This window comes from Neophocaena asiaeorientalis, unplaced genomic scaffold (assembly GCF_003031525.2).
Source record: "Neophocaena asiaeorientalis asiaeorientalis breed wild unplaced genomic scaffold, Neophocaena_asiaeorientalis_V1.1 scaffold465, whole genome shotgun sequence".
In the NCBI taxonomy this organism is placed as follows: Eukaryota; Metazoa; Chordata; class Mammalia; order Artiodactyla; family Phocoenidae; genus Neophocaena; species Neophocaena asiaeorientalis.
Genome location: NW_020174936.1, coordinates 211,172 through 225,659, shown reverse-complemented (window position 1 = coordinate 225,659; position 14,488 = coordinate 211,172). Strand labels below are relative to the sequence as shown.

Genomic DNA, 14,488 nt, shown 5'->3' with positions numbered 1-14,488 from the left:
GTAATCCTGCTCGTCCCCTTCCCTACTCTCCCACTTCCCACCCTAAGCACTGTTGATCTGCTTTTTGTCACTGTAGTTTGTATTTCCTAGAATGCTATGTAAATGGATATGTACTTTTTTTTTTTTTTGCGGTACACGGGTCTCTCACTGTTGTGGCCTCTCCCGTTGCGGAGCACAGGCTCCGGATGCGCAGGCTCAGCGGCTATGGCTCACGGGCTCAGCCGCTCCGCGGCATGTGGGATCTTCCCGGACCGGGGCACGAACCCGTGTCCCCTGCATCGGTAGGCGGACTCTCAACCACTGCGCCACCAGGGAAGCCCGATATGTACTTTTTTAATCTAAATATTTTCATTCAGCATAATTATATTGATTCATCCATGTCTTTGAGTTTATCAACAGTTCACTCATTGCTAAGTAGTATTCCATTGTAGGATATCCCACAATTTGTTTATCCATCCACCTGTTGATGGATGTTTGGATTTTTTCCAGTTTTGGGCTGTTACAAATAAAGCTGCTGTGAACATTCATGTACAAGTCTTTGTATATGCTTTCTTTTCTCTTGGGTAAATAAGTAGGAGTGGAATGGCTGGATCATATATTAAGTGTAGGAATGATTTTTTTAATGGCTGTACAGAGGTCCTTTATATAGCTATTCATAATTTTTAAGCAATACTCTATTGTTGAACATTTAGACCTTTCTGATTTTTCACTATTGTTGCAAATGATATATAATTTTTTGCTTAGGAAGGTGGCTACAGATATTCAACTTGAGAAAAAAACAAAACAACACCCAAGATAATGAGTAGAAAGGCATTGTGAAGGAAACCTAGATAAAGAGAATGTTGTTAGATAATTTTGAGTTTTTCAGTGATTGCAAAGTAAGTATCTTGTGTCCTTTTCTGGGAAGCAAGGTGGCATGAGTCTGTAAATGAACCAAAATTTGAATTTAAATTTGAAGTTTATTTTGCTGTTTTGTTGTCAAGTTTATGGAACCATGATTTCATCATAACATTGCTTATGAGGCAACTGCAATAAACTTAGGTGTGGCCTTTTGTTTCTGGGAGCTACAATTAGCCATCTGGTATACGTTTTAACATTTTGTTAAATAAAAAAATCTTAAAATGTTGCATTTTACTCATTTCTCTTTCTCTCCATACATACATACACTCACACATATATATAATATATATGGTGACAAATGTGGAAGTGAACCAAAATGTTTACAAGAATGGAAAAGAAATGCTTGGGGGGAAAACCACCATCATAAAACCCCCCCAAGCCAAAAAACACTTACACATAGATGCCAAAGCTATATTTTTCCGTGCTACGTTTAGGGTCTTCTTATGACAAAACAAAAGTTGTTTTTACCAACAGATTTTTAAACAGCAGGGACATGCTTATTATTTACTGTTTTGGTATCTTTCCCTCACTTACATAAATACCCCAGAAACTAGCAGTTTAAAACTAATAAAGCCAGGCCCCTCCATCAAGTGCAATAAATTTTCACAACCGTGAGTTAGACTGTTTGTTAGAGTGAAAAATAAACCTATATATGTGGTTATGAAAGGGCTTTCTTAGAAAGTGCATAATCGCATTTCAAAGTTAGAACTTCCAATACTACTTAAACATTTATGCAGAGTGATTCATCTTTGAAAGACTTTCCCAACATTGGCCAATTAATCTCTACGGCTTCCCTAAGGAGCAGGTATTAACTATCTGCCATTTTTCTAGTTAGAAAATTGAGGAAGGTACGGCCATCTCAGAGAGAGGGAGGATTGGGGAGACAAGTTTCTAGCCCTTACTATTCTGTGACTCTTTGGAATGTAACTCCTAACAGAATGTATCAGTTTTCTATTCCACATTGATGAAATCATTAATAAAACAAAGATGGAAATAGCAGCTCAGTCTGCCTCAGGCTTTTAGATACGGTCCTTACCCTCCTGAGGCACACCTTTTGGAAAGAATGGAATACAGAAAAGATATGAAGAGCCACAGCACATTCATTACATCCGCACTTGCAATGGATTAGACCAAACTTCTTCCAAGGTGAAAGGCAAAGTCAGATGCTTCCTCCCTCCCTGCAACCTCTACCCTCACATTATCCTGGCAACATAATTTTCTAGTTTTCCAAATAAGATTTACTGTGATTAGCACATTTAAAGAGTTGAACAAATTTGCTATGCACATTAAAGCCAGAGGAACAGTAAAATAAAACTAATGAACATTTATACTTTTGGAAATATAATTAATGTATGCTTGAGAAATTCTGAAAGATAAACATTTAAATGTTAAAATACTTATCACCTTCCCCAAGGGACAGTGTTGGGAATTAATGAGATAACAAATGTAAAGTGCTTTGAGCTCTTTAGAAGAAAGGTGCCAGATGCATACAAATGATTAATTGTTAAAGCTATCAGATGATTACTAATACATTACTTAGGATAAAATACCTATTTTTATACTTGAAAAATAGGATGCTTGCAATTCTTAGGATGATATAGCTGAAGTAATGCTCCCCAAACTGCTCCCAGGTTACTCTACATCCTGTTGGAAGTCCTTTCTTAACCTTACCCAGTTTCTTGACCTAATACCCATCTTTCGAGTGAAACTATGGGGCATGATTTCCCAGCTTTCAAACTCTTCTGCACGTTCCCATCATCAGTCCTCCACCAAAGTCTTACAGATCCATCACCACAGGAGAATTCCACTGATGCCACTTTCTCTTCTGATTTCTTTGATCATGCAGTTGTGATGCCTCACAATGCAGTCAGCTGCCCAAGTTTATGTTATTAGCAGGAAGCATGTGTAAGTTAAACCGTCCTTCTGTACTTTAAGCAACACACTAGAATTTGTTATAAAAGAGTAAGTCCCTTGCCTGATGTGGGACAAGTGACACTGAACTGTCTACTTTATACAATATGCTAGAATTTGTGTTAAACTAGTTTAAATCCCAAGTAGACACTAAACTGTCTACTTTATACAATATGCTAGAATTTGTGTTAAACTAGTTTAAATCCCAAATTTCATTTAGCTTGAGACATGGGGTGAGATACCCTCACTAAATCTCAGTTTTCTTGTATGTAAAGTGAGGACAGTAGTAGTATTTTCCCACATGGTGTTGTTGGAAAGATGCAATTAAAAAAATGTATATAAAGCTTCTAGTACAGTACACACCTAGCCAGTAATAAGTGTTCAATAAAAGGTAAATGTAAGTAGGTAGTGGAAGGTAGTTAAGTAGAAAGCACAATTTGCCACTGAATATCATTTATTTGCTTTCTTTAAAATCAATATAAAATAGGTAATATGTAAAGGAAGATAATTATCATCATCCAATAATGTGCTCCTAAATGGTTAGTAGAGTTTGCTTCTCAAACCATCACAAACATTCAATATTAAACGATGGGTCATTTCTCATACAAAGATAGCTCTACTGTTAAACGTATGCTTCTCCCCAAAACTTCCCGGAAAAATGGCACATCATTTTCAAAAATCCTCTTATCAACAAAGCTTTCAGTTTCCCATTTAGAATAGTAAAAGCTCAGTAACTTATATTGATTAATTTATGTTTAGGATACATTGTACACATATATATGATTTGTTTTTCAAACTTACCTTAGTTTACCAATAGCACAGTATCTTTGCTATTCATATGTGCTAAAAGATAATGGACTATGCTTCTTTTCAAATGTTCTGTAATTAAAACATTTCACTAATTTAATCTGGTCCTCTGGCTTCTTTCACTTAATTACTTGAAATGATTGTTTTATTATACCAATTTTTCTCCTTTGATTTTGAAGCCGTAGGTTTTTAGGTAGAGAACCTGACTCCCAATCACTTTCCAGTGAGACCTGAATCTGAATATAAGGCCTGAATTTGGAAACAGGCACTCTGTGGTGTATGTTAATGATAGAGGCAAAGAAGGAAAGTGCATTGTTTGAGAAAGCAATCATGTGGGTTAAAAAAAAAAAGTACCAGAGAGTGAACTCATTTTACTATTGCCAGCAGCTTGGGGCTCAAGAGTGCTAATCAAAATTCACATATAAAAACTTCCTTGATAGATTTAACAGTTTTGTACTATTAAGACGGGGATCTCACCATGTGAAAGATCCACTGCTGTGCTGAACAAAACAGACAGTTTTCTTTTAAAGTCCAGAGCAGATGAGAGCCATAAGGAGACAGAGGGTTTCATTTACTCTCAGGACACCATTGTGCCAGTGAACTAATGAGTCTCTTGGACCTTATGTTGCTCTGGCTTCAATTGAGGCGAGACTCTAATGGGCATGTAGTACTTCCTATCCGTCAAGTGTCTGGACAATGGGCCCCTCATATGGATTAGAGCGATCTGGCAAGAAAAAGAGGTCATCCTTTTACCTAGCACAGGCAGGAAACCTGGCTAATTAATGTATTTCCAACTATAGCAAAACAAAAGCTGACACATACACACACTAATGTTAATTTTATTGCAGAAACTCAGCCTATGGCTGAGGCACAGTTAACACATTATTGGAATTCCTAAGGTTATAAATACCCCTCTTTTCCCCAACACACTGGAATATTTTTAAAGATATAAAGGTCATTCTTTAAAACATCTCTGTGATTTTGGTGTTGTGACTTGCATATTTCCCCCTTCAGTAAAGCTGGATGATGTAGAAATACTTTGAACAATTACAAATGCTGAGAGTTAGTGTCAACAGTGCATAATTTTAATAATTTGCCCTTTAAAAGGTACTGTTGAATTATGCTTGTAAAAATCCTACTGCTGTATTAAATGGAGAAATAGAGAATGTTTATTCAAGCTAGAGGGCTGAGTTTATTCAAGCTAAAGGGCTGCGTTACACTGTATCTTAAACTAAGAGCAGATACTGCCACCTAGATACGTTCTGTTGCTTTATTTAACTAGATGTTGGCTTACCTTACTTTTTGAAAAATGGCAACAACAGACAATAGTGGCTTGATACAATAAAAATACAATGAATGATAAAGGGTCACTTTAAAAATCCATATAAATGTAATTTTCTTGGGAAAAAAAGACATTTGCGTTTTGCCAAATAGTGATGATTAAACCTTTATTCAATTTTTTAAATGCAGAAGACAAATTACTATCAGAAACAGGAGGAGAAAACTTTATAAAACATTTATAATCCTGAAGTTTAAAAAGAGGTAGATGCAGAAGTGATGTTAGTAAGACTTGTAACTTTCCTGATAGATTATTTCTTCCTGAGTTTGGGAAGAGGCAGAGATTGTTTAATGCTCTGAAATGATAACACAAACAGGTTTTGGTTTAATAAGTAAAATAAGATCACTTAATAAACAATTTTTTAAAAAGAGCATTACATTACAATCCGTTCTGATTCACCTCCTAGCAAACAAAGCAAACTAACTTTCCCTTCCTTTTATTCCTAATAGCAAAATGAACGTTGCCCCTTTTTTGGCTCTAGATTGGAATCCAAAATCATTAATGTATTCCAGGACCATTCATTTATCAGGTTCAGATAGGTTTTTTATCATCTTTGGACTCTAGATTTTCTTCAAATCTCAATTTGTTTTCCTCTGTTACTCGTAGAATGGCTTCAATGTCATCAATGGCGGTCTGTAAATGAGCAGTAAAAATAATACTTGTTACTTAAAGACCTCTTTCAAGTCTTCCACCCAGCCCCTCAAACATTAGCTTCTTTTTGGAGTTCAGTGTTGTTTAGACCAGTTCTGCTTAAAGTGTTTTCCACTAACCAACACCCTTCTATAGATTGTTGATTATCAGTCTTAATGAAAGGGTAAAAAAAATTGAGGCTAAGAACTTGGAAACCTTTATAGAAATTTTTATGTCTATTAAATCTAATAATGAAAAAATGGCCTTCTATTTTATGTCTTCAATGTTTTCATTTCATTTTTCTAGTAATTCATTTGTTGTTGTATTTTACAAAAGCATTGATGCATGATAAGTCAGAAAAAACAAAACAAACAGGTCCTTCACTGCAGATAATTGGAGATGCACTGGTCTAGTCACTCTAGAATGAGGGCTAGTTGGCTGATGGGAGCATTTATTTCCATTGGTTCTTGGGAGAAAAATTGGCACCTTTCCATTTTATTCTAGTTACTTATTTTTTATTGAGGTAGAATTCACATACCATTAAAGTTACCCTTTTAAAATATAGAATTCAGTGGTTTTTAGTATATTCATAAGCAGCCATCACTACTGTGTTGTTCCAGAACATTTTCATCACCCCAAGTAGAAACTCTATACCCATTAGCTACCACTCCCCATTTTCCACTGCTCCTGGCTCCTGGCAACCTCTAATCTATTTTCTGTCTCTAAGGATTTGCCTACTCTGGACATTTCATGTAAATGGAATCATACAGTCTGTGGCCTTTGTGTTTTAGCATAATGTTTTCAAGGTTCATCCATGTTGTAGCATGGATCAGAACTTAATTTCCTTTTTATGGCTGAATAATATTTTCATTGTATATATTATCTATTTTTACTTTGGTTGCTTGCACTTTAGGTATTATATCTAAGAAAACATCGCTAACCACAAGGTCATGAAGATTTATACCTATGTATTCCAGTGTATGAAATATTATTCATTTAATATAATGGAATTCACCCATTTATTAGTTGATGGGAATTTGGGTTGTTTCTACTTTTTGGCTATTATGAGTAATGCTTCTATGGACATTAATACACAAGTTTTTATATGAACATATATTTCCAGTACTCTTGGGTATATAACTAGGTGTGGAATTGCTGAGTCTTTTTTTTTTTGATGGTGCTGCACGGTGGGTTGTGGGATCTTAGTTCCCCAACCAGGGATTGAACCAGGGCCCTCGGCAGTGAAAGCATGGAGTCCTAACCACTGGACCACCAGGGAATTCCCTATGTGGTCATTTTATGTTTAACTTAAAATTTTTTTTTATTTTATTTATTTATTTTCCTTATGTTTTTTGGCTGCATCGGGTCTTAGTTGTGGCACACAGGATCTTTGTTGAGGCATGCAGGATCTTTTCATTAAGGCGTGGTCTGCTCGGGTTTCTCTCTAGTTGTGGTGTGCGGGCTTCTCTCCAGTTGTGGCGTGTGGGCTCTGTAGTTTGCGGCACATGGCCTCTCTCATTGAGGCACGAGAGCTCAATAGTTGTGGCACGTGGGCTTAGTTGCCCCACGGGCATGTGGAATCTTATTCCCTGACCAGGGATCGAACCCACATACCCTGTATTGGAAGATGGATTCTTTACCATTGGACCACCAGGGAAATCCCTATTGTTTAACTTTTTGAGGAAATATGAAATTATACGTGGCTGTGACACCATTTTACATTCCTGTCAGCAATATATGAGGGTTCCAGTTTCACCATATCCTTGTCAAGCTTGTTATTGTCTGTCTTTTTGATTCTAGCCATCTTAAGTCTGAAATGGTATCTTGCTGTTTTGACTTGCATTTCCCTAATAACTAATGATGTTGAGCATTTCTTCATGTGCGTATTGTGTATTTGCATATCTTCTTTGAAAACTGTCTGTTCAAGTCCTTTGTTCACTTTTTAATTGGTTATTTGTCTTTCTGTTGTTGAATTGTAAGTGTACGTTATATACTGTGGACACTAGAGACTTATCAGATTTATGATTTGCAAATGTTTTCTCCCATTCTGTAAGTTGTCTTTTCACTTTCTTGAGTGTCCTTTGGTTCACACAGAAGTATTCAATTTTTATGGAATCTAACTTACTATTTTTACATTGGTTGATTGCACTTAACGTATCATATCTAAGAAACCATTGCTAACCACAAGGTTATGAAGATTTATGCCTGTTTTCTTCTAAGAGTTTAATAGTTTTAGCTCTTACATTTAAGCCTTTGATCCAGTTTTACTTAATTTTTGTATATGCTGTGGAGTAGAGAGGTACAACTTCATTCATTTATATGTGGGTATCCATTTGTCCCAGCACCATTTGTCAAAAAGTCTTGTCTTTTCTCATTGAATGGGCTTGGCACTTGTTGAAAATCAATTGACTGTAAAAGTGAAGTTTTGTTTCCGGACTCTCAATTCTATTCCATTGATCTATATAATCTATATAGATATGCTTATGACGGTACCACACAGTCTTTTTTTTTTTTTTTGCGGTACGCGGACCTCTCACTGTCGTGGCCTCTCCCGTTGCGGAGCACAGGCTCCGGACGCGCAGGCTCAGCAGCCATGGCTCACGGGCCTAGCCGCTCCGCGGCATGTGGGATCTTCCCGGACCGGGCACGAACCCGTGTTCCCTGCATCGGCAGGTGGACTCTCAACCAAGGGCGCCACCAGGAATGCCCCACACAGTCTTTTTTTTTAAATTAATTTTAATTTTTGGCTGCGTTGGGTCTTCATTGCTGCACATGGGCTTTTCTGTAGTTGCGGTGAGTGGGGGCTTCTCTTGTTGTGGAGCACGGGCTTTAGGCACGCGGGCTTCAGCAGTTGTAGCACACGGGCTCAATAGTTGTGGCTTGCAGGCCCTAGAGCACAGGCTCAGTAGTTGTGGCGCATGGGCTTAGTTGCTCCGCAGCATGTGGGATCTTCCCGGACAAGGGATTGAACCCGTGTCCCCTGCATTGGCAGGCAGATTCTTAACCACTGCACCACCAGGGAAGTCCCCATACAGTCTTGATTACTGTAGCTTTGTAGTAAGTTTTAAAAATTGAGAGGCCCTCTAACTTTGTTCTTCTTTTTCAAAATTATTTTGACTTTTCTGGATCTCTCGCATTTCCACGTGAATTCTAGGATTATCTTGTCAATTTCTGCAATAAAGCCAGCTGCGATTTTGATAGGAATTGCAATGAATTTGTGGATCAATTTGGAGAGAACTATCATTTTAGCAATGCTAAGTCTTATATTCCATAAACCATAGAATGTCTTTCCACTTATTTAGGTCTCCTTTTTTTATGCTGTTTTGTAGTTTTCAGTGGACGGGTCTTGTACTTCTTCTGCTAAACTTATTTCTAAGTATTTTTTTTTGATTTTTAAAAAATTGATTTAAAATTATTTTTGGATTGTTCATTGCTAATGTATAGAGATACAACTGATTTTTGTATATTGATGCTGGTTCTTACAACCTTGCTGAATTTGTTTATTAGCTCTAATAGATTGTTTCTGGGTTCTTTAGGATTTCTATATATAAGATCATGTCATCTGTGAATAGAGATAATTTTATTTCTTTCCAGTCTGGGCCCCTTTTATTTCTTTTTCTTGCCTAACTGCCCTAGCTAGAACCTCCAGTACAATGATGAATAGAAGTGGTGAGAGCAAACGTCCTTGTCTTGCTCCTGATCTTAGGGGGAATGTTTTCAGTCTTGCACCATTAACTATGATGTTAGCTGTGGGTTTTTCCTAGATGCACTTATCAGTTTGAGGAAGTTACCTTTATTCCTAGTTTGTTTGAGTGTTTTTATCAAGAAAGGGTGTTAGATTTTGTTAAATGCTTTTTCTGCATCACCTTCCATTTTTATTTGGCCTTTACTTTGCTGGTAAATCCTTGTTTACAAACTGAAAATTCTTATTCGACTGTCGTTAGGAGAGTAGACAGAAAATACTACCCAAATGAATCTAGTCCACTTTTCAAAAAAAATTATTCCTGTTTTGTTGAGATTTAAAGTTTTTACCTTTAGACCTTCTAGCAAGAGTAAAAAATGTCAAGATAGCAATTTTATTTATATGACATGAGAAGGCTAGAAACCATGAGATATTTAAAAGCTACTTAAGAACATCTGACTTTTGATGATTTTTAAAGTCAGACAAAGCGCAGAGAAAATAGCCTTTATTTATTTATTTTGCGGTACATGGGCCTTTCACTGTTGTGGCCTCTCCCGTTGCGGAGCACAGGCTCTGGACATGCAGTCCCAGCGGCCATGGCTCACGGGCCCAGCTGCTCTGCGGCATGTGGGATCTTCCCGGACTGGGGCACGAACCCGTGTCCCCTGCATCGGCAGGCAGACTCTAAACCACTGTGCCACCAGGGAAGCCCAAAATAGCCTTTATTTTGTCAACCGTAGCTGGCTCTGCCAACCTCAAGTCCAAGCTCAGAGTCTACTAAGTATGCATGGTTAGGGGGATAAACCATCCGCTTTAGTCTGCCCAGGCTGCTATAACAAAATATCGAAGACAGAGTGGCTTAAACAACAAAAAATTATATCTCACATTCCTGGAGGCTGGGAAGTTCAAGGTCAAGGCTAGCTGATTCAGTTCCTGGTGAGAGCTGTCTTCCTGGCTTGTGGACAGCCATCTTTTTGCTGTATCCTCATAGGGTCGGAAGAGAGAGACAGAGAGGGGGACAGAGAGAGAGAGAAAGAGCGCAAGCTCTCTGGTCTCTTTTGAGGGCATTAATCCCATCATGAGGATTCTACCATTATGACCTCATTTAGACATAATAACTTCCCAGTGACCCCATCTTCATATATCATCACATTGGGGATGAAGGGTTCAACACGTGAACTTTTGGGAGGACACAATTCAGTCCACAGCACCATCTGATTCTGACTATTAGCTGTATTTGGACAGATAACTGATCACGTGCATGTAGGCTCAGAATTTTGCACATCACAGTAACAGATGAAATGATGCTGGCTGGCAGGAACTTAGAATATAAACGATGAGCATAGATCCTTTAGGACCAGTGAAAGTTGATGCAACACATAAAATCACATTGAAGAGCAAAGCATTATTATCATTATTACTGTTACTAGAGGGACCAGGCCCTAGCTCAAGGAAAAAAAGTATTCACAATTTTTATTTTTATCAAGCTTTTGTCGGGCTTTCCATTTAAGAGGAAAATCACATATGGTTTTCTTTCTTTCTTTCTTCCTTTCTTTCTTCCTTCCTTCCTTTCTTCCTTCCTTCCCTGCTTCTTTCCTTCTTTTTTTTTTTTTTTTTTGGGCCACTCGGGATAGATCCCCAACCAGGGATCAAACCCCGATCAGGGATCAAACCCTCGCCGCCGGCAGTGGAAGCGCGGGGTCATAACCACTGGACCACCAGGGAAGTCCCCGCGTGTGGTTTCTGATGAGTCCCTTGACTTACTTGATCCATTCAGACACGATGAAGGCTCAGCCGGGGAACCAGATGCAGACTCTGGTGAGCAATACCAAGTGTTCACCTCTGTTCAGCTGGTATTTTTAAAACGTTTGGTGTAGATCTTGCTCCTGTTTTCTAGAGTTTGGAGACTTCTGGTCAATTATACATGACTGGATTTCCCGAACCAACATCTTTAAGGGACGTTTGGAAGCTTCAAAAGGTTAGCGATGAGAAACACCTGTCCCACTTTGGTGAAATGGGGTGGAGCAGATGGCTTACATATATGGTGAGGTTTTCCTCTTCTGTCTACACACATTGTCCTTCCTGGCGTCTCAGAACTTCTCTGGCTCTAGAAATTTGGGCTTCCCAGGAATCCTTAGCCAGACATTGTATTATCTGAAATATAGGTAGATTATATTCAGGATTTTTGGTTGTGACAGTCTCTGTTTTGGCTCCATTGTGACACTTCACCTTCAACATCAAAAATCCTTGTTGTCTTGTAAGCTTACATTTGGAAATTGCAGTAAGTTAAAACAAGTCTACTATATTTCAAAGAAAAAGTTTCAAACTATTAAATTTAACTAATGGGTTCAGTGGGAACCTTACAATATTGACCCTGCACGTTGTAAAATATGTACTGCTTACAATGAAAAAAAAAATGGTTTAGCACTTGTTTACAATGCAGCATGAGGTATTTTCAGCCCTTGTATAGAAATTAACCAGGATCGTTAGTTAATTAACACCTCACCTTAAAATTGGTCTCGCCTTGCATATTAGGTGCTGATATTTCTTGATGGATGATGAAGAGATTGCGAGCAAAGGTCACGAGGACCCCCTGGAGATCCTCACCGATTGTTCTGTTAATGATATCCAAACAAATGAGTTTACCAACGTTTCCCCTCACATGCTTAAAAACAATCACCCTCTCATTTGTGCCTGTCTGGTGATGGAATTTAATGAGTATTTTCAATCTCACAAGGTGGGAATCTTCAGGGAGATATGAAAGATGAGGCTCCATTTTAGCTTGTCAACAAAAAGGATTTGTGTAATAAATATTTTTTATTAATCAACTTAGCAGAATGTAGGAATAGGTTCAGTCATTCCTAGCAAAAGGCTACCACTGAGCTAGGACACTAGTATTAGCTCATTTTAAAAACTGTTAGTTTAAGAGAATTGTTGCTGAGTAAAATTCATGCCTAACAATTTACTTGCCTTCAGAGACATGTGCACCTCAGTATTCTGGAGACTTTCATCTAGAGTTTGTTTTCTATTTCATTTATACAAGTGATTCCTGCTACTTATGAATGCACCCCATTTATGTGCAGAGGAGAACGTGCCCCATTCACGAACAGCTGTCTTTATAAAGCTGAACATACATTTAAAGAAGATTTCAGAGACAACTTGCAAACCATCCTGTAGAATTAAACTATGGTCAGTGAACATTCCCAAACAACTAGATCATTGCTAAGTTTTAACTTGGAAACAAAACTCCAGGGTATTTTTCTAGCTATTTTTCAAACTTTTTTAAAAATCGAAGTTAAAAACAGATTAAATGAATGGATTAGTTTTTTAAAATCATTCTATCCTGAGGTGGTGAACCTAAAGAGCAAGCTGCCTCTTAAGGCAGCTGCAAAGAACTTTGGGATTACTTCTTTTCTTAGTTGTTAACTGTAAAATAAGTCACCTTAGAGTCTAAGGCTTAGACACTTGTGGAATGGCTTCCTTCCAGCCTGATTGGGCTTTCCCTTGGGTCAGGGTGGGTGTAGATAGCTTCCCAGGCTCCAAGACAGAAGACCAGAGCTCTATGTCCTGCCACTTAGAAACAGTTTCCCAATAAGTCAGGATGACTTAAAGGTACCAAATAACCATATTCCAAGATATGAATAAGACACAATTCAAGGTTGTGGCTCTAAAGTTCTGAGTCCTAGATAAGGAGACAACTTTGCTTGTTCTCCAGAATAACCTGGAGAGAAATCTGCAGGAAACAGGGAAGCATAGAGAAGCCTCCTGAGTGGTGCAGTAGGAGGTTCCTCAGCATAAATGTATCTTGAAGAGACTGCATCAGGGCCAGAACTGGATCTGAAGAGGCACGACAGACCCTGCCTTTTTGGGGAGCATCTTGCCAAGTCACCAGAGCATTTTTCTAAGCATGCCAGAATGAAAACTGCCCTTCTGCAATCAGTACATCTGGGCCGGTTCCTCATCAGTCAGATTTGCTGTGCCTTGTAGGTGTATGTGTTTGAGTGTAATATGTTGTTAAAACTAGCCCCTTACCCATCAATTTTGGATAATTAATCAATTATACTTATGAACTCCTGCTGACACTTCTAAAGTCAATTTATGAAATACTTAAAGATCTAAATCAAACAAGATAGACTACCAATAAATCAGCATGCTGATTAAAATGCATGAGAAGTATCATTCTTGTTGGTTGTTATAGTCTATTTTCTTAGCTTATTACATCTCATAGACACACTTCATACTCACAACATTCCCAACTTGTCTCTCTTCAGATGTTCATATAATATAAAGATAGTTCCTTGTCTGTCCTATAAAATTTGAATGGGAAGAAAAGAAGTAGCATATTATGTTGGAAACAAAGTAAAGAAAACATACTATACTAAGACCAATAAGGCTGATTTGAACTGAAATCTAGAGCTAATTGCAAATACTGTGAGAAGCACATTTGGAAAGGATGTCTCCAGAATATGGAATAGATATGTTCTAGGACAGTGTTTTTTGTAAAATTGAGATTATAATTTATTTATAACATTGTATAAGTTTAAGGTATACATGTTATTTTATATATTTATTTATCGCAATATGATTACCACTGTAGCTTTAACTAAGACCTCTATCTCATCACATACTTATCATTTTATTTTTGTGGTGAGAACATTTAAGATCTAGTCTCATATTAATTTTGAAGTATATAATGTAATATTTTTGCCTATAGTCATTATGCTGTTTGTTAGATCCCCAGAAACTATTCATCTTCTAACTGCAAGTTTGTACCCTTTGACCAACATCTTCCCAATCCCCCACCCACCCCGGGCCCTGGTAACCACCATTCTACTCTCTGTTTCTATGAGTTTGACTTTTTTAGATTCCACATATAAGTGATATTGTACAATTTTTGTCTTGTCTGGCTTATCTCACTTAGCATAATGCAGTCAAGTTCCATCTATGTTGTCACAAATGGCAGGATTTCCTTCTTTCTCATGGCTGAGTAATATTCCATTCTACATATATACACTGCATCTTTTTTATTGATATATAGTTGATGTACAATATTATATGTTTCAGGTGTACAACATAGTGATTCACAATTTTTAAAGGTTATACTCCATTTATAGTTATTATAAAATATTGGCTATATTCCCTATACTGTACAGTACATCCTTGTAGCTTATTTATTTTATATATAGTAGTTTGTACTTCTTTTTTTTTTTTTTTTTTTT

At 37.5% G+C, this 14,488-nt stretch overlaps 1 protein-coding gene across 5 annotated transcripts in view; it reads right to left on the bottom strand.

Moving 5' to 3' along the window:
* Positions 1–5,488: 5,488 nt before the first annotated feature.
* IQCH (IQ motif containing H) overlaps positions 5,489–14,488 on the bottom strand; it is a 202,207-nt gene continuing 193,207 nt past the window's right edge. For 4 of the 5 annotated variants that reach the window (XM_024761668.1, XM_024761669.1, XM_024761670.1 and 1 more), the window contains 3 exons: positions 13,515–13,576; positions 11,776–11,884; positions 5,489–5,590 (listed from right to left, as the gene is read on the bottom strand). In XM_024761668.1, the coding sequence (XP_024617436.1) occupies positions 5,489–5,590; positions 11,776–11,884; positions 13,515–13,576 (273 nt within the window). Of the gene's footprint in view, positions 5,591–11,775; positions 11,885–13,514; positions 13,577–14,488 lie in introns of those variants that run through there. The other variant, XM_024761672.1, reaches the window with a different exon arrangement.